Here is a 20,751-nt window from a genome sequence, read left to right as displayed (position 1 = left end):
GAGTAATGCTTGCACAGAACTGGCTGTACAGTTGGGAAAGATTATCATGCATGAGGTTTAGGGCTGTTTACATCTCGTGATGCCATGCTGTGGGTATAGAATTAATACTTAGTCTGTTTGTTTTCTTCTTTTTGTCCCATTAAGATGCTGTTTTGAGCATCATTATAGGTTTGAGTCCCTTTTAATGCAATATATACTTATTATTGTAATATACACTGCTTTTCAAAATTTGGGGTCAGTAAGATTGAAGAAATGAATACTTTTATTTAGCAAGGATGGGATGTGTGATGTGATGATACCTAATGTGTGATGTGATGCTTTTAGTTGACTGACACTCAGTCCTATTTTTGTAACATTGCACAGTTGCTCCAGTGAGTTTATATTCCCCATTTTAAACAAATATCATCTGTGAATTTATTACTATGAATTGTAATTGTTATATATGTTTAAATAGCTTCATGGCTTTTACTTAATGAACGTAACTGTTGGCAGCAATATGTTGAATCAAATCACTTTGGATGCTAATAAAATAAAGCGAACAGCCGCTGAATGTTGTAATGATTTTGTCTTTGAGTTTTGTTTCTCCTGCTATACTGTATCTGTGTGTCGGGCTGCTCTGATTTGAGAAGCTCATAGGGCTTTGCACAGAGACGGCAGGCACAAATCAAGGAATAATATCGCTTCATTGTTTAACATATTGCAGCATGCATATGATGACACAATGGATGATGTCACATTTACATTTAGACATTCAGCAATCATTTACTGCTGGAATATGGTGCAGCTCAATATGGTTACTGCTGCTGACTCTGCAAAATCATTTAATGATGTATTGCCCACGTCAATAAAAATAAGATGTTCGCCTATGCAAAAGCCAGCACTATAATGCAAAGGTATTATGGGTGGTTGCCAAGTTGTTATCAGCATTTTATAGTGAAATGCAGATTGGTTTTTAGATCAGTGTAGGTCTACGGGATATTTTTATCCACCAGTCTCCAAGTCAAATCACTTAGAAAAGTAAGGCCAGTGTTGTTTGGATCATTGAGATACAGTTTTATTAACATTTTGTGTGTGTGTGTGTGTGTTTTTTTTTTGTAGTAGTAGTAGTAGTAGTTTTTCATTTTAATTTTAGTTAAAAATTGTAAATTAGTTTAAATTAAATTATTTTTTAAAATATATATGTAGTTTTTAAGTTGTATTTCAGTTTTAGTTTTAGTTATTGTAGTGCATCAAATTAAACTAAATTGAAATGAGATATCTTGCTTATTTTGTCTTTTTTTATTTTTTATTTTTATTTTAGTAAAAATTAAAAATGTATTTTAAATTAAAATTATTTTTTAATGTCTATGTAGTTTTTATACATTTTTGTTGTAGTTTTAGTTATTGTAGTGCATCAAGTTAAACTAAATTGAAATGTGAGATCTTGCCAATTTTGTCATTTTTTTAGTAATTTTTCATTTTTATTTTAGTAAAATATTTACATTTAGTTTATATTTAATTTAAATTATTTTTAATGTCTTTTTATACATTTTTATTTCAGTTTTAGTTTTAATTATTTTTGTGCCTCAAGTTAAACTAAATTGAAATGAGAGATGTTGCTTATTTTGAGTCATTATTTAGTAATTATTCATTTTAATTTTAGTAAAAATTTAAAATTTAGTTTAAATTAAATTAAATTATTTTTTATTTATATATTTTTTATAAATATTTTTATATTTTTAATTATATTTTTAATTTCTGTAGTTTTTATACATTTTAATTTCAGTTTTAGTTATTTTAGTGCATCAAGTTATACTAATTTTTTTTTATGGTTTTAGTTTTAGCTAACTATAATAACCTTGCACCTCTTCTCAACAAACCACATAATTTGTAGTATCGTTCATGCCTATAAAACAAACGATGAGAGATCATTCACACTCAACTTTAATACTTAAGCTTATGGTTTTGTTCAAATCACAAAACGTAAGTATGAGCAATAGTAAAATAGCTGTTTACTTTAACAATCTCTTTCCAGCTGCGGGAGAGTAGCAGCATCTGCTGTAAGTGAGACTTCCTGGCGTGATATAACATAGTTAATGGGAGAGAAACAGAAAGGGAGGGAACTAAATGCATCTGGCTCTGTCTTGGCACTGCAGTGTTTCTCAAACTCAGTGTGACACACTTCCCCTCATGACTCTGGCCAGAGCCGAACACTCCGCTCTTACAGGTTAACCGCTATGAAAGCCATGGCTCAAAGGTCTGTTATGGCAGACAGGTCCCAGACCACCAAACCCCATCTAACTGGCCACTTTCGCAGAGCTTCACAGTCCCTGTGGGCTCCTCACGATGAAAGAGCTCCAGGGCATGAACAACAGCGATGCTTGTTGATGTATGCCTGCATACCAAGAGAGTCCTGAAGCCAAGCGGGGATAGACTCATGGGCAGTGGACTTGAGGTGACTGGTGGCATCGAACACTTTCGTCTGTGTCAGTCTGAGGGACTAGAAAGACAGTGGAAGGCATAAATTAGTCATGGATCAGGATGCCATGCTCCTTCAGGGTTTTTTTTAATGCCCAGAACCCCAAATATGATAATCCTCTTGCGAAGGGGAATATAAGTAGAATATAAGGACAGCTTGATTTTTATGTATCAAGACTCATTTATATGATGTGAGGAAAAAAACTGTGCCTTTGTTACTAAAACTGAACAACTGGCATTGGAATTGTATTAAAGCAAGAACTGTTTTTTTGTGACTCAAACTTGGTCTTGTGCTATATGTCAGAGCACTGACCACAAGGCTAACCCTGAGAAACATTTGAAGATTTTTTTTTTTTTAATTGTTAGGGTTAGGTGTACACATGAGGATGGACATTTGTGTTGCACGTTTGGCAATTTTGTTGCAACTTGCTGATTCTTTAGCATCCTGCAAAGAATGCATCATCCTGAGACTAATGCATTTTGTTCCATTTCAGTATTTAACACTACATCCAGCTGTTTTTGAATACATGAATACATTCTATGTGTAAGTTATTATGCAGGGCTTCCTTAATCAGAATGTATGTTCAAACAACTCACCTCTAGGTAATTTCGAATGTATGTAGTTTTGTACAACCCTAGTGTGAATCACTTGAAGAGAAATGAAGGTGCCATACGCTCATTTGTGATTGAAAAGAATTTTAGCCTCACCTCACTGCATTGACCACTCACACTGACCTCATTTCCTTTTACATTCTTAGAAACAGAAGCCCATCAGCATCCAGGGACCCCAACGCGGCATATAACCGAAGGGAGGGGGAAGGAGGACTGCAGTATGCCCCGGCTGAAGGAGGCATGCCCCGCTCTCCGTCCGACTACGGACGTGACCCTGGCCATTCGCCGAGGAGTTCAAGTATGTACAATGAGGTGGGCGGTTATCAAGACAGCCAAGGACGTTGGCACTCGCAAGGCCAGCGTTTGGACGGCCAGCTAGAGGACTATGAACTCCAAAGACGCCGTGAGGAGGAATACCAGGCCCGATACCGCAGCGACCCCAACCTGGCGCGCTACTCAGTCAAACCCCAGCCCTACGAGGAGCAGATGCGCATACATGCCCAGGTGTCACGGGCTCGGCACGAGCGGCGTCATAGTGACGTCTCGCTCGCCTATACAGAACTTGACGAGCCTCTGCATGGGCCCGGTGGGCGGCAGTCGCGCCTCCCTCTGTTGGGAGGCCCAAGTCAACGCTCGTACTCCATGGACAGGAGCTCACCGGGACATCGGATGTCGAATCATAGCCCACCAACACCACACCGCAGCCCCGTGCTGGGCGATAGCCGGCGAGGACTGGTGGAGCCAACGAGGAAACCCATACCCCAACAGCACCACTTGGACCCTAGCTCAGCCATGCGCAGGAACAGTCGGGACAAAATGGATAGCATGCTACGAAACGATTCTCTAAGCTCGGACCAATCCGAGTCGGTTCGGCCTCCTCCACCTCGACCGCACCGCAGCAAACGCCTTGGCAAGCTCAGAACCATGGGCAGCTTCAGCAGCTCAGAAGAGGAGCTGGCAACCACGCCAGAATACACCAGCTGTGAGGATGTGGAGCTGGAGAGTGAGTCCTTCAGCGAAAAAGGTAAACGCTGCTGACTCTGAATGGAATTATTGAATTACTGATTGGTAAACGTTGCAGTGTTTTAGGGAGAAACGTTGCATTAAACGTTTCCGGAATTTCAGATGTGACTCCAGTCATGTCAGTTTCCTAGAAAGAGCCATGCCTTCATGGTAACCACCATGTTGCTCCAGACCTGGTGGGGGCAGCAGAGAGTTCAATGCTGTTGTATGTATTATTTAGAGCCTGTGAAATAGGTACTTCTTGAAAAAGTAACTACTTTGCGACTGTTAAAAAGTATGTTCTATATAGTATGAATTTGTGTAGCATGAATATAATATGGATACACTGTTGCACTATTTTCATGTGACCTACTGGACCATCCTCATCTCCCGTGGCCTAATGGGATAGTAAAGTGTCCATCAGATACGCACTTCAGAATCTCGCCAGGAGTATTCGTTCACTGGAGGACTTTGGGTCTACTGAATTTGCACATACTATGCTTTTAACATAGGCCTACTGTTTTTCATGTAGTAGGGAAGTATGCTATTTTGGATGCAGCCTGTGTGCACCTTATAAACACCAGCCAGATGAATCTTGTGGTTTGACATCAGGGATATCCAGCCCTGCTCCTGGAGAGCTACCTTCCTGCAGACTTCACTTTCAACTCAACACATCTGACTGCAATTTCTCAGTAACCCTAAACACCTTGATTAGCTGGCTCAGGTGCATTTGATTGGGGTTGTGGCTGAACTCTGCAGGATGGTAGATCTCCAGGAGCAGATCCTAGACCTTAAATGATTTTGGTTACTCTTTACTGATTCTTCTTGGTTGTCCCACTTAAATAAAAGAGTCAGTTTTGGCAGAGCAGAACTTGTTGATGGTGAGGTTAGAGTCATGATGCTGTGGGTTATGATGTTGTCTTACTGAGTCTGCCTTAAATACAGATTTGGAGAGGCTTGTTTAATTAAGAGAGCATAGTGATAACATTTGTTGAAGAATTTTTGCATGTTTTTTTTCAGTTGTGCTTGATGCCAACTACATTATATAATTAATTGTTGTTGAATATTAACCAGACTACTGCTTGTAACAGTAACCCCTTAGTTAATATTCTCAACACAGTCAGATGAGAAGTCAAAAGATGAGAAAATTAAGTATAAGACTTGCAAGGTTGATGCATTGACCTCAGATTCAGTTCTCTTGGTAATTCTTTTTGTTTTAGTTTCTGCGCTTTGGGGTTGTTGAGATCAGTTATAACATGTCAGTTATTCTGTGACCTTTCTCCTCTAAATTCAGTTTAAAACTGCACTTAAGATAAAGGAGAATCCACTGACGCTGGCAATTACATGGGTTGAGTCACATGACCAGGGTTTAAACCATGGAGGGTGTTTCATTATTCAAGCAGGTTTAATTATGTAATGCAAGCCGGGCTGAAGATGCTAGCGTGTGAATGGAGACACAGGACACAGTCATACATTGCCATTCACTGTTAAGTAGAATCCTGTTCTCCTGTTAGAATATGAATTTCTATAGCTTTTGCTGTTAGACATTTAAAGTGAGAATATTACTATGAGATCAGCTGACCTGATGCCCTGTAGGTCTGACAAACAACTAAGAGCAAGTCATGGTACATCTTGACATGTATAACAGCTAATATGATTCAGTAAGATAATTAAAATGTCTAACCAAATTGCTTTTCTCAGCCATGCCCATGTTTCTTCATTAGTCATACAGCCAGGCTTTTCAAACTGAATCTCCCCAGCACTGCACATTTTGGATGTATTCTTTATTTAACACACCTGAATTAACTGAGTAGTAAAGCACTCCATGGCCTGAACTGGATCTGTCAAAAAAAGAGAGATTCAAAATGGGCAGCACCTCAGGGAGGCTTTAGGAACAATTTAAAATCCCTGACGTACAGCAGAATTCCAAATTATTTTCAACCTAATATCTGTGGCATGTTGTTTACTACATTAAATAATTGCAATTCATGTCTCAGCATGTGCATTTTAAATAAAGAGTCTTACACATGGGAAAGCTCAGTTGGAGCGTTTAACACATAAAGATGCATAAAGGGGGTGTCATCGATGCTTTGTTAATTCTTGAAGTGAACTTTTGACTGTAATGGCTCTTTTTCACCAAGTGGTAAGGTTCAGTACAGTACAGTACGGTACGCAATGGGGTGTAACGGTACACAAACATGACGGTTCAGTACGTACCTCAGTTTTGATGTCACGGTTCGGTATGGTTTCGTTACAGCAGGAGGAAAAAATACTAAACATAAATTGTTTTTTTTTAATTAAACAATGTTTTACTGAACAAATTGCTCTTTCTTTAAATAAATTCAATTATAATTACAATTTTCTTTAAATCTACCTCATGAAATAGGCCTAATAAAGAAAATCTATACAAATCAACCTCAGATTCTGCTCTAAACTATAGGGAGCCATTTTACATTACTATAAGTTTACAATTGACAACAGAGCCCAAACTTAAATTTAATTACTATTTATTTTTAACTATAATAATCAACACTCAAATAAAAAAAAAAAATGTATGCAAACGTAAATTGCACTCAATGCAGTTTTTAAATTAATTTCTAAATTATACAATTTCTATTTGTTGTTGAAATATAATCATTTACACAGTGGCTGTCATAACTTGTTTGATAAAAGATTTATTTAAACAAACATTAAATGATTAAGACATCACTAACAGGCAAAGTAAAATATAATGAGTAGCTATATAGTCTAATATTTTGCAAAATGCTCTTGCTGAAGCGTTTACGCAGCGAGCCGTCACGCCTCATCAAAGAGTGCCAAAACGGCATTTATTGTATGAATTTCCTGAAAAAATTGAATGATTTGTTCGGTACACGTGCGTACTGAACTGAAAGGTACGAATACGTGTACCGTTACACCCCTAGTATGCAATTATGTCTGTTTCCATTGTCAGAAGTTGTGAATGGTACCAAAAAATGGTACCGTACCACTTTTTTTGGTACCCTTCCGTTGGGGTTGTGCTTCGATACCTAAAGGGTGGAGCTAGTCTCACTGCAGAACGTTGATTGGTTGACGTAGATCACTACTTTTTTGGCATAAACTATGCCTATCAAGTAAGGGTACTGTTGGTGGTGTAAATGCAAGCCGGATCAGGGTGTACTTTCCTGAATTGTACCGTACTCTACTGTACTGACCTGTACTGTTTGGTGGAAATGAGCCATTATATACCCCTAAAAATTGAGCATTGGTAACTTAGAGTAATAATGTGTACTCTTAAGGTACTACTATGAACGTTTTTAGGAGTAAAAGATATTCATTTAAGGGTGCTATCCCAGTGACAAGCTGTTGTACCCCTAAAGGTATGACTTCTGAACAGTTTTTTGAGAGTGTATCCACAACGTGGTGTGGCACTTCTCTTCTGGTGTAAAAGTGACTTAAGAGCAAGGTCAGTTTGAAATGAGTGAGAATACAGCAGATTGGATGTCTGAAAGCACAACTGGACTCTTTAAAACTCCCATTGATCAGTGGTTGCGTACCAGCAAAAGTTAAAATTTTCTCTTCTTTTGGTGTCATGGTGCTTATTATCATTAGGATTCCAGGAATGTATATGGAATGCTACTATCTTTGCTATCTGTGAAGTACCTGTCCTTCCTCTTCCTCCTTTTTCTTCTACCATGTAAGATATTCCCCTCCCCTAAAAGCTCTGATGTTGTCAGGGCCACGATTAGCTCAATTGGATAAGCCTCTTTGCACAGGAGCAGTCTCGAGAGAGAGCTCCCCAGAGCCTTGCTTCATCTGCAGAAGTAGGGAGAGGGAGTCCCAGCAGCTTTGCAGAGGTAGAGGGTCACTTCCATGTCAGAGTCAGGAAGTGAAATTACACCAGTGCATCTGTCATGGTTACCTCTCCACCACAGCTACTTAATGCACTCAAGAGGCTACAGTGGAGCAGAAGAAAGTAGGACACGTAGTGACTCAAAGAGTCACTTGCTTCCACCTTCATCCTGCTCATACTCAGTCTCTCTGTTTCAGTCAGCTTTCTAAAGGCTCACACCACCCCAACAAACACCGACAAATCTCCTGCTTGATCAGTGGGGTAACCATGTTGGTATTTGTTCAGACAATGAATGTTTCCCAAAATTTCCAATCCAGCATCCAACATTAAACTCTAGTTTCCACAAATCTAGCAGGCATCCAGTCACTCCATCTGACCTCATAAGAGTGGCACACCTCTTGACTGTAGACAGGAAGGAGCTTGATCTCTGACAAGCTTATCCTTCCATTGGGTGCCATTGGACATACGTCAATCAGTCAGTGACAACCCAACCTGATTGGTTCAAAGTACTCAATTCCCTCCCCACCTGCAGAAAGAGAAAAGGATTTGGTCAAAGTAGCAAACTAGTGGAGGCACACACCAAGACGGCACGCTGTGTGAAGCCTGGGAAAATGGTGGTAAGTCAATATGTCATCAAACTGCCAACATTTGGAATGATGACTGTTCTGCTGCTGTGTGCTTTGGAGTAAGGACTTATAACGTAATTGTTTGCTCTGAACTTTCACTTTTGTGTAAAAACCACCAACCGGAAGGTTGGAAAATCTAAAAGAAAGGAATAGTTATATTGGTTGGGTGCAAGCGATTGAGGCCAATGCTTGCTTCCATGGAGCCATGAGCAAACTGTAGGGGTTCTTGGAGTCAGGGATCAGCCCGGCAAACTCAGGGAAACAGTCTGTTGTGATGCGGGGACTATGTAGGGCAGGGTGTTTGAGCTGGCTTACAAGAATAACGGTAAGCTCATTATTCTAAGGCATGAACTCCATTTCAGTGCAAGGAGATAGAGAGAGGGAAAGAGAACGACACCGTTGAGAGGCAATGAAAAAAAAAAGGCAAACAGTTGGGTTTGACATCTTCCTTGAAGGGGATGTGCAAGACCTTTAAAGACTGACCCAAGTGTGATTTGAAGAGCTGCAGTTGAGTTCTAGTCCTTGTTCCGGTGGACGTAGTTGAGTAAATCAGCTCTGCAGAACTTTAACTTGCCAAGGTTTGAAAGGGTTGGTGCAGCAAAGACGGATTATCAACAATATATTGGAACTACACAGAACAAATTTTTTTTTTCCTGAAGGCGCTGGGAATGGTCTGCACATGGTGCTTGGACAAATGGCAAACGCTTCTGGTTTGTGAGGCATGGTGTATGTTAAGGCAGAAGTAATGTCTACAGAAGTAAGCTTTTACAACGTTCATTCTTTTCACGGTAGCATACAGATATCACCGCATGCTGGCAGGGAAATTGGGGACAGGATGATGCAATGTTGGCAGCAGTAATCAGACTTCTGCAATATTAAAGTTTCCGTGCTATACACTAGGATACAAATTATTTTATCCATTTATTATAGTGCCGTTGTGATATTGCACTGAATCTGGCTGTTAAAATTATGGATGCATAATAACCATATTTTTCATCTTTAAACTACAGCTTGGTTTCTTAATCAAATATACTGTATTGATGACACAGGCAAATGTAAATAACTATTATTTTGCACACATGAAGTGAGTCCTATGATGATGGTTTACTTAAATCCAGTCCAGTTTATTTAGCACATTTCAAGTGAACCTTTTGATTATGGTTTCCTTAAATTCAGTCCAGTTTATATTTAAAGGACCTTGAAACTGGACCTTGTTCTTTGTTTTAAACTGCTAAGAAAGTATCAGTACAATACTGATGCATTGCAAATCCATCTGCTTGCCAACCCATGTAAATAATTGCAAGACAAGAGAAGTAAGGTCATAAAATGTATTACTAAAATGTCATACTAACACAATTGAAAAGTTGGGAAACTTTACTTTTTAATGGAAATGTTTGCTTTCTCACCATCAGTTGCCTGAATCTCTGTTATGGAGTGAAATCGCTTGATCGCTTGGCTTGCAAATAGAGATTTTTTTTTCAGTTTTAACTAATGTTATAACATACCAGTTTATATGCTAAAGGTTTTCTTATTGATGATGAACTCCTCTCTCTCTGGCATTTGTGTTTTTAAAGGTTTTGTGCCTTAAATTATTCCTTGATACTATAACTAACCTGACATTCCAGGAATTCAGTGAGAATATCTATGTGTTCATAACAGAAAATATGCACAATATACTGTATATGTATGTGTTAAATATCCCATATACAACATCAGCAAAATGGGATGCATTTTATGGTGTTATGTACATTATGCAACAGCATGGAGCTGTATCAAACAGAAAAAAAGATGTCTTTTATATGTCATTTAAGCACTAGATTTTAATTTTTGTGTGTCTCCAACCAGATAAAGATTTCCTAACAGAAAGGTTCTCTGTCAACAGAAATAGTGCTGTTTAGATGTATGGCACTTAGGTAATTTGCTTTCTCAGAAAATGTACTTTCAGATGTTGAGCTAAGAAGCCAATATTTATGACTTTTTTTCTTTTCTTTTTGTCAAATTGCTGGATAAACAGGGTTGTAGTTTGTCTACAATACATGTCTTGTAGTTTTGGTCGTGTTGTAGTTCATGCTCTTTTTTTGTAACACTATACACCTTTAAAATATCTGTATTTGTTCTCTCTTTCAATTTGCTTTATAGGTAAGTGTATACAAAGAAAAGTGATATAAATTGTTACATGTGTTAATTTAAAGTGATAATTAACCCAAAAATGACAATTCTGTCATCATTTAGTCACCCTCATTAGTCACCAACCTGTATGACTTTCTTTCTTCTGTGAAAAACAAACAAGATTTTTTTTAAAGAATGCACTAGTTCTTTTTTTTTCATGTAATTGCAATGAATGGGGACTGAAGGTTTCGCAAAAGCACCATAACAGTATCACACAAGTAGTTCTTACTAAATGAATGGTGATTTAATTTTGCAAACCAGATCGACTGATTTTTTTCAAAAGATCTGACTCAGAAGAACGATCCGTTCTTGAATCAGGCATTGCAGTTTCTATCGTGAACATCCTTTTTGCAAGTTGCAGTCCCCATTCGTTGTAATTGCATTGAACAAAATGGCTAGTACATTCTTTAAAATATATTTTTTTGTGTTTCACGGAAGAAAGAAAGTTGTACGCTTGCCGAACGACATGAGGGTGAGTAAATAATGGCAGCAGTTTCATTTTTGTTGAACTACACCTTTAAAAGAGCTGTAAGAGAAAGCGTGTGAGTAAATGAATGGTGCGTATTTGCCTATATAAGTTAAATATTGTTGACACGAGTGCGTGCGTTTGTGTTCTCTCACTGTGCTGTCCTCAGGAGATATGGATGGTCACTGGTGGGACCATGCATCTTGGCATAGCGAGGCCTCCTCAATGTCTATGGTGAGGCTTGTGACCCTCTCACCCCATTTCCCCTCGATTAATTCGCCTCTGCATGTTTTGTTTCTCCTCCTTTTTTATATCATCCATAACTTTTAGGCATTCAAAGGGGAAAAAGAAAAACAAATGAGCAGACATATTTTTTGGACGCCAGTTATGCCCCGTCTGAGAGGCAAAAGACAGTGGTGCGATTTTGGGAGCGCTCCCACGATGAAGATGCGGAGTGGTGCGAGCCACAGGTCAAAGATTCAGGGGTTGACACGTGCAGTAGCACCACACTTAATGAGGAGCATAGCCATAGCGACAAGGTACTGAGACGACTTCCTGCCGCCTGCCTCTCGCTTCCTGTGACTGACCTGCTCGACTGTCTGTTTCTGCCCCTAGAGGGTTTCCTACTCTAATCGTGCCTCTCAGATGAGAGGAGAACCCTCTGGTTTGCTTTGCTCCACTGTCTTCTGGCTGCAAAGTCGTAGCGCATCCTAACACACAGAAAGATGAATGACAAACTTCCTGGCACTGTTTGCTCCATATGCTGCATGCTTCTCGATGCGAACAGATGCTCCATTCTGATTGCAAACCTGTTTTCCTCACTTGGTCACGTCACCTTTTCACGCTGTTCCCCCCTTTGGGATTTCCTGACATGATTTTTTCCACACAATCCTTCAGTCTCAGCTTAAACACAGGGATAGACTAGTGTGGGAATCAATCTTGCACTAAGCAGTTGTTTTTCTTTCCCCTTTTCACTGTCTCATTCTTCATGCTGTGCTTTTCTGTCCCATCTTTGGTTTTTGTTCGTTTACCGCATCTTTCGCGATAGCGAATAGAAGTAACTTGCTACATCCATACTGCTTGAGGGTGTGAGAGCAATTTACTTTGCTTTTCTGCTTAAACAGTGGATTGATCTAGATCGGTGCTTCTCAACTGGTTTTGTTGTTTAATGTTAAATATCGATATTTGTGAATTAATTTAACCATTGGTTTAGAGAATAATTCTCACTATTAACTGTGACTCTTGCCTCAATAAACAACTAAATTTGATGTTTATTAATAGTTAAAGTTTAGGTATGGGGTAGATTAAGGTATCTAAAATATTGCCATGCAGAATAAGCCATTAATATGTGCTTTATAAGTATGTATATAAATATGCATGCTAATAAGCAACTAGTTAATAGTGAGAATTGGTCCTTAAAGTAAAGTGTTACCATTAATACTTGTGAATTGGCTAACCATATGTGATGCGATAAAGCAACAAGCATAACTTTTGAGATTTTGTCCTGACTAACGAGTACTGGAACATTTTGTTAATTGTTTGCATAGTCCCATTTGGTCCAAAATCCTCCGCCACATATATTAAATATTAAATATCTTCTGACTGGCTGCGATTCAAATCAACGTTTCACATTCAGGTTGGACATACAATTTGCTTATTGCTGGATACTTTTCACAACACTCCTCTTTCGCTTTAATTAATCACAAAAAACACAGTATGGTTGACACAAACAACTGATTGCAGTTTGAGTATATTCCTTTTACTCTTGTGTAGCTTTAATTATTTTGAGGAAGAGGGTATGATGGGAACTGTTGTGTTGCCAACTTGCCCATGTTGGAATCTGTCTAATGTAACTAAAGTATTTAAAGTATTTGAAGAATCAAGTGAGTGAAGATTTATGTTAAAACAGAGGAATTTGTACAAAAAAAAAAACCGTAAGGTTGGATTGGATGGACAGACTTTGACATCAATTACAAAATATGTGATGTTCTCTTTAGTTTGAACTATTCTATTTATATTTTCATTTTATGTCTGCTTCCCAAAGTATTATAAACCATGACCACTATATAGTTACACTTTCCGCAAAGAAAAACTGGCTTGTCAGGGCTCGAAATTAACTTTTTTACTTGGCATTAAAGTTAAAAATGTAAAGATGAAGTTTAATTTTGTTATGTAGCCTAACGTTTCATAGAACGGCAGACAGGTCACCGTATCAACACTCAGAAGGCACATACTCTGAACGTTTTTAGAGAAATGAAAACGGGTCGCACGACAACAATTATATGCACTCGCACAAATGCTTCCAAATATATTTTGAGGTCGCACAGATTAAATTTCGGGAGCATATGCGACCAAAATGGTCGCAATTTCGAGCCTTGCTTGTGGATGTCATTGATACAGCCACTGAAATTATCTTTTCAAGTATATGATATATTTATTTTGTGTTTTATTTTTCAAATGTTTATAGGATTAAACTGTCAAATCTCGTCATGTATGAAATAACTGCTATAAGTGAAATATTCCGTTTTGCAGTTAAATGCAGTAACTGTAGAGTTTCGGAATCAAAATACTTTAAAAAGTGTGGAAAACATTCATGATGACAAAATTCAACTGGCTCTTTCCTTGTGGGGGGCGGGCATAACTTAAAGTAGACATAACTTGTAGTGGCTATGGTTTCTAGTTCTGTGGAATGCAGTCAGATACACTTTTTTGCATTCAGCATTGTTTATTATAAAATAGCTCTGGTTCTTTATGATTGGCTAGGCAACATTTGAAGCCATAGTAAAATACTGCATAAACACACACCTGTGACCTTATTACATCAGTATTACTGTACAAATCAATACAACTCCACTCCGTTCTGTAAAAACGTCCCACAGCTGTTCTAAAATCACTGTAAACCACTGCTTCTTGGAGGTTATTGCTTTAATCGACTAATACGTGCCCTATCCGTACAGGATTGTGATTCACCAGTTGAGAACTGCTGATCTAGTTTACGGCTTTGAGTTGTTGTCCAGAATTGTGTGCTTGATACCTCTCACCCTGTCTTGACTGTTGTGTCTGTACTTAATAAATGCACAAACCGAACCCTATAGGGTGGAAAATTATTTTGAAGACAATTACTTTCATGCTGTTAGCAAATGCCAAGATCCTGCCATCATTTCCTCACCCTCATGTCGTTCCAGACCTGTAGGACTGTAGGAAATAGTATTGCATTTTAGGGTTAATAGAAATGTCCGTAAAGTTAACGAAAAACATACAGATAATTTTCTGCCTGGACATTATCCATTTTCTTAGACATTTTTTCTCTTACATTGCAGACCAGATCTTAAATCACATACAATTCATATGGTGCAAAGTTTAACACCATAGTGCCATGGGAAAAAAAAAAATGTAAATTGTACATTGACATCAAATTTGGCACAATGTGTTTTGATGCACCATATGAATTGAGTGTATATTAGATTTGAGACCTACAGTAGATGGGAACATTTTCAGGCTTTTCCTTATATTGGTTTATGACATGAGAGTGCAAAATGATGAAAGGATTTTAATTTTGCTTGAATTATTCGTTTTAAATAGTGTAAATGTTATGGTATTTATTGCTAATACAAAAAAAAAAATACCCTTATAAAGTCAAAACCCTATTTGACCCTAAAACAAGACCCTATTTGCTTACGTAATACGTGTTCCTGGTCTTATTGGCAAGATTCATGTGTGCATGTTATTGTCTTCATAATTTTTCATCAAAATGAAATAACTTACTCCACCTACAACAATGTTTGTTTTCAGCTGACTTTACAAATCTCTCTTACTCTCTTTTACAGATCTTCTCGGTAACACTTTAGATTCGCTATTATGCTTTTTTCCCTCTCAATAAACTACTTATTTGCTGCTTATTAATAATTAGTAAGGCAGTTGTTGTAGTAGTTATGTTATGCATTGTGCTTTATAGGTGTTAATAAACTGGCAGTGTGCTAGTAATATCCATGCTCACAAGCAACTAATTAATAGTGAGTAGTGTTCTCCAATCTAAAGTGTTACCATCTTCTCTTACCAACCTTGTAACTCCATTCTGGCCTGTAACACCAACTTGTCATGACTCTATCACTTCCCAATGGATAAAATCAAACCCTATCCTACATTTTGTTTTCATTAAACACACTGTTTCACTCAAATATATGATTACAAAGTAAAATGGGTTGTGAATGTATTTCATGTTGACTTGACACCTTGGTTCGGTTTGTGTCTTCACAGCAAACAAGAGTTGACCTCCTCCTTTAATTTCTCGAGCCTGTGCATGTGTGCGTATATTTGTACCGTGCTGTGTGTGGATGCTTGTATAAAAACCAGAGGTGTATTTTCACTTTGACCCACGTAGCACCCGGTGACATGGCAACCATCCAAAGATGGAGAGCGCCTAATAGGGCGGATAGTGCTAAACAAGCGGATGAAAGATGGCACGGTGCCCAGAGACACGGGGACACTGCTGGGCCTCAAGGTAAGGATGCCCAAACACTGTCAAAGATCACTCGATCAAAGCCATACTAATGAACCGAGATCATAAGAGATCTTCAGCAAACACTCGGTCAGCTTCATACACAATGCACAGTTTACTAACCACAGTTTTCTCTTAATGATTTGAACTTTGACCTTATTGTGGACTCAATTAGTTGGCTTGAGTTCTTGTATTATAAATAGGGGTGTAACGATATTCAAACCGAAACGAAAAACCGCCATACACACCACCCACGATACATAACCGCGATACCCCTGCTGAGACACTTAAAAAAACGTGTACAGCCATGATGGGTTTGAATTGCTTGAATCACTTTGAAAAGGAAGGTACCACTAAGGGCAACATGTGCAGAACAAATCTGTCATATAGGCTACACAAAATGTATTATAATGGAGAACACGACTGTAAAAAATATGCCATGTTTCAGCGCGTTGTTATGGAAAGAATGTGTCCACAGAGATGTATCCTCATGAGTAGCACAGTCAAGTTTTATTGTGTAGCCAATTACAGCCTTAATATTAATAACTATGACTGGGACTGTCGTGTATTTAACATTATAATAAGAACACTGTTATAATAAAATGCTGTGAATTTTTAGAGTTTAGTTGCTGCACGTTGTTACGTGAAGAACGTGTCCACAAAAGGAGTTTCAGAGCCGTGCAGACTAGTGGTCGACCGATATGGGTTTTTTGACAGCTTATAATGTTTGCCTTTAATAATATTAAAGCAATCGTTATAATACTTTTTTGTATACATTTTAATTCCTTTGTTTAACAGTTTTGTTAAATTATAATCTGATTATTAGATAGACTTCTATCCGTATTAGACAGAACTGAATGACAACAGCGAACAAGAGGGAGAATGTGAGCTGTGTGCGCACAGGCGCTGCCGCAGCCGTTCTCGGCACCGTCAAAATAAACGTCCGACGCACCGTCAAAATAAAAGTCCCGCCTCGAACACATCGGCCAAACAGAAAAACTTATTGGCCGATGCCGATATTTGAAAAATGGCCGATATCGGCCGATATATCGGTCGACCACTAGCGCAGACACGTTCATGCACATTCGGGGCATTTTGTGCAGATAGCCTATAAGTCGTAATATTAACGTTATTTAGTATAAATAACAAAGTGTATTCTATATGAGATAAATCTGATGAGTTAAATCCCATTGATTAAAAACCCGCTATCAAAATGCTTCATCCTACATGATTTTCAGTGCGCGCAGCTCAAAACAGAAAACCAGAACATTAATAACTACTGTCATATAAATAACATTATAATGAGAGCACTATTGTAAAAATTTTGTGAATTCTTAGGGTTTAGCTGACGTTTTTAGCGTGCTGTTACAAAAAACGCATCCACAGAAGAAGCTACAAATTTTGTAATTTGCAGGCATTGTGCGTAATTCTACACATTCCCGCAGAGTTATTACATATTTGATTAAAATAATTTCCTTATTGTCCGGCTATTCTATTTTATTTATCCATTGCACATGCATGTTTTATATCTAGCCTAATAACGATGTCCAATTACTTTTGTGCATTTTTAGGCATTATTTCATTTTATTAAAAATTTTGAAGGCAATCGATTTTTTGGTAACACTTTTTACAAAGCAACAATTTTTAGTCTCATTTGTTAATTAATTATTTAACATGAACTAACAGAGCATTATTAATATTATGAGTAATAAGTTAAAAGTGAAGTGTTCTTTAGCATTGCCATGAACCCTACCCCCACAGCAAACATAACTGAACCGAACCGTGGCATTGGTGTATCGTTACACCCCTAATTATAAATTGGTTACCGATGGTCCTTTTCACTTACAGTAAAGCAGTGACCATTCCAACAAAAGGGTAAATTAAGGTACTATTTGTGGTGGTGTGCTTTAGTTCCTGTAAGTTTGCCCACTCACTGTCTTCCAGCCATTATCTGACTACATTTCTGTGAATAGAGAGCAATATTTCCTGGGCAAACTGTGTTTGGCATTAATTTTGTGGGTGCGTTTGCCGAGTTGCTTGATTTGCATAATTCCTTTAGTGAGTGGGGTATTAAAACAATACAGAAAAGCATGCAAAAACTGTAAATGATGCTATCGGCAATTCCAGTTCAATCTTAGTGAACTTTCCCCATAGTATTATCACACATGGTATTGATGTGGATCATCATTTCTTCATAGCACAGCTCAAACTTTCAGCCTTTAAATTCCACATAAATAATTACCTTTCAAGCTTGAAAAATTCATAATTGCATGTAAAATATATTTAAAATATTTAGCATTGCCTGTTGTCTGTATTGCAGGTCGTGGGAGGGAAGATGACAGAGTCTGGCAGACTTTGTGCTTTCATTACAAAGGTGAAGAGAGGAAGTCTAGCAGACACTGTCGGCCATCTCCGACCAGGTGAACACATCTATTCAGATTTAACAATTAAGTACATTTCGTTTAACTCGCTTTAGACTGTGGAAGGCATAAAAGCATTTCCTCTGAAACCTCGTGAAGTCAGAGCTGCTGCTTCTACAGTCCTACTGAATTATGGGATTCTGTATATGAGTAAAGAATTTACGATAAAGGTTTTTAGGTCCTGCTTTATATTAGGTGTCTTTAAATACAATGTACGTATTAATAAAGTAATGAATTGTTAGGTACAGTTAGGGCTGTTCAAAAAATCGAATGCGATTTTCATGCGCATCATTATGTAAACAAAAACTTTTATTTTGGATGCGATTAATCACGATTAATCGTTTGACAGCACTAGTTTGGAACAACATGAGAGTGAGTTAATGATGACAGAATTTAAATTTTTGGGCGAACTCTCCCTTTAACTTCCGTTGGTTAGCTCATGTTTCGTGTTGTATTGATGCGGTGTTGTGTCGGTCCTCAGGTGATCAGGTCCTGGAGTGGAACGGGAGGGTCTTACAGGGAGCCACATTCAAGGAAGTTTACAATATCATTCTAGAATCCAAGCCAGAGCCGCAGGCGGAGCTGGTGGTCTCGCGGCCCATCGGGTGAGTGATCATTACAATACTCTACAATAGAGCTTTATGAAGAAGGATAGCCTGTGGGAGCCCAACATATGAATGCTTATATTCACATACACACTCACACATAGAAACATATTCACTGCTTGAAATGAAAGGCCTGCTTCAGGTCTGTGCTTTATTTTTTGTTACTTTCAATGCTAGGCATTTTTCCCCTTAAACCATTTAGAGTCCTACAGTAAGATGGTTAACCTGGAAAAGCCGGGCAATATATCAGTCATGCATGTGCTGTCATTTTGACTGCAATATACAGTAAAATGACCTAGCATCGTGAATATTTTAAAGTCCCCATGAAATCAAAATTAAAGTTTTTTGGGTGTTAGTATCAATATGTGATCTACAGCTCTGTGTAGTAAATGCTGCTCCATCTGAAAGCACGGGATGGAGATTTACTACTAATCACCAGAAGCGGCTTTACTGACGAGATTCGCGTGAAAATTGCATTCGATTTTTTGCCCAGCCCTAGGTACAATGTACCTATTGTGTTCATGTTGAATTACAAAGCACCTCTGCTGCTATTGATGGGTATACGGGTAAAGTTAGGGGCAGGTTTGGTGATCTGGTTAGGTGTAATGGGTAGAGGTTGGGTCAGCAGTGTAATTATAGATGTAACTACAGAAATTAATTACAAATGTAATTGACAGTTCGCAAAAACCCACCCTCCGTTCTCACACAGTAAAAAATATATCGCGAAGCAAATAAAAAACTGACAACACACCGACAGACAAGACAGAGCAGGTTACTTCTGGTAAGAAACAAGGTCTCAGCTTTCAGATTTGGTTATTTTTTAAGAAATTCTAACAATAAATACCATTTTGTGGCTCTTTAATGTGTCGTGACAGATCACTGTTTTGCCTCAGTTCAAGCAGCATGTGAACCAATCGTCTTTTCATATTTACTTAGAGCATGAAATGAACACGAATGAACATCAGAACATATTTTTATTATTATTTAATTTTATTACACAGTAAGTGCATTGTATCAAAAGATTAAGTTAAATGTAAGTACATAGTAGTTGAGGACGCTTAATATAAACAGGGTCCTTTCTATGTTTTTTTAACTTAAAGGGTAAGTTCACACAAAAATGAAAATTCTGTCACCCTCATACTGTATAGAGTATTTTTACAGTGTCTTTATGTACTTTTTGAAGATTGAAAAATTTGGTGGAATGGACTTTCAATGGAAGGACAGAAATTACTTTTCATTAAATATATCATCATTTGTGTTTCAGTTAAACTACTTGATTCATACTGATTATCTTTACGATGTCTTTACGTACTCTTTGAAGACTGATGGTTTGGGTGGAATCGACTTTCAGTGGAGAGACAGAAATAAGAAAGATTTCATTCAAAATATCTTCATTTGTTTTGATTAAACTGCTCGATTCATACACTATAAAAAATGACATGATCAGTAAGTCATGGCAATGTACGTTTTTACAATAACTTGGACAACAAGTTGAGCAGTTTCAACTTATTTATAGCTTATATGAAATTCAACTTTTTCAATTCATTTTTTTAAGTCGATTTGATTAAATTTAGGTTAAAGTGACTTGTACAACTAAGTTGATTACTAAGCAGTTAAGCTCAAGTTTCTAAGTTCAAACTTTTTGAAGCGTCAAATTTTGGTTGCATGAACTTTCAGTCGAGGGAAAGAAATCTCTCAGGTTTCATTAAAAATGTCATCGTTTGTGTTTCGAAGCTGAATGAAAGTCTTATGTGTTTGGAATAGTGTTGTCAAACGATTAATCGCATCCAAAATAAAAGTTTTTGTTTACATAATATATGTGTGTGTACTGTGCATATTTATTATGTATATATGAATACGCACACATACAGTATATATTTTGGAAATATTTACATGCATATACATTTATATATTTATATTCTTATATTTTATATTATATATAAATATATTTAATATATAAACATATATTTTTCTTAAATATATACATGCATGTGTTTGTATTTATAGATACATAATAAATATACACAGTACACACACATATATTATGTAAACAAAAACTTTTAT

General features: G+C 37.6%; 1 protein-coding gene across 2 annotated transcripts in view; it reads left to right on the top strand.

Moving 5' to 3' along the window:
- The window catches only part of LOC107668707 (regulating synaptic membrane exocytosis protein 2-like), a 162,303-nt gene that overhangs the window by 63,672 nt on the left and 77,880 nt on the right, over nt 1-20,751 (top strand). For both annotated transcript variants that reach the window (XM_016460673.1, XM_016460674.1), the window contains exons 7-11: nt 3,216-4,093; nt 11,334-11,398; nt 15,546-15,665; nt 17,983-18,082; nt 18,564-18,687. In XM_016460673.1, coding sequence (XP_016316159.1) covers nt 3,216-4,093; nt 11,334-11,398; nt 15,546-15,665; nt 17,983-18,082; nt 18,564-18,687 — 1,287 coding nt within the window. The remainder of the gene's footprint in view (nt 1-3,215; nt 4,094-11,333; nt 11,399-15,545; nt 15,666-17,982; nt 18,083-18,563; nt 18,688-20,751) is intronic.

Source organism: Sinocyclocheilus anshuiensis, unplaced genomic scaffold (assembly GCF_001515605.1).
Source record: "Sinocyclocheilus anshuiensis isolate Anshui unplaced genomic scaffold, SAMN03320099.WGS_v1.1 scaffold108, whole genome shotgun sequence".
Classification (NCBI taxonomy): Eukaryota; Metazoa; Chordata; class Actinopteri; order Cypriniformes; family Cyprinidae; genus Sinocyclocheilus; species Sinocyclocheilus anshuiensis.
Note: the sequence above shows the minus strand (reverse complement) of the source record. Positions and strands in the feature narration are given on the sequence as shown.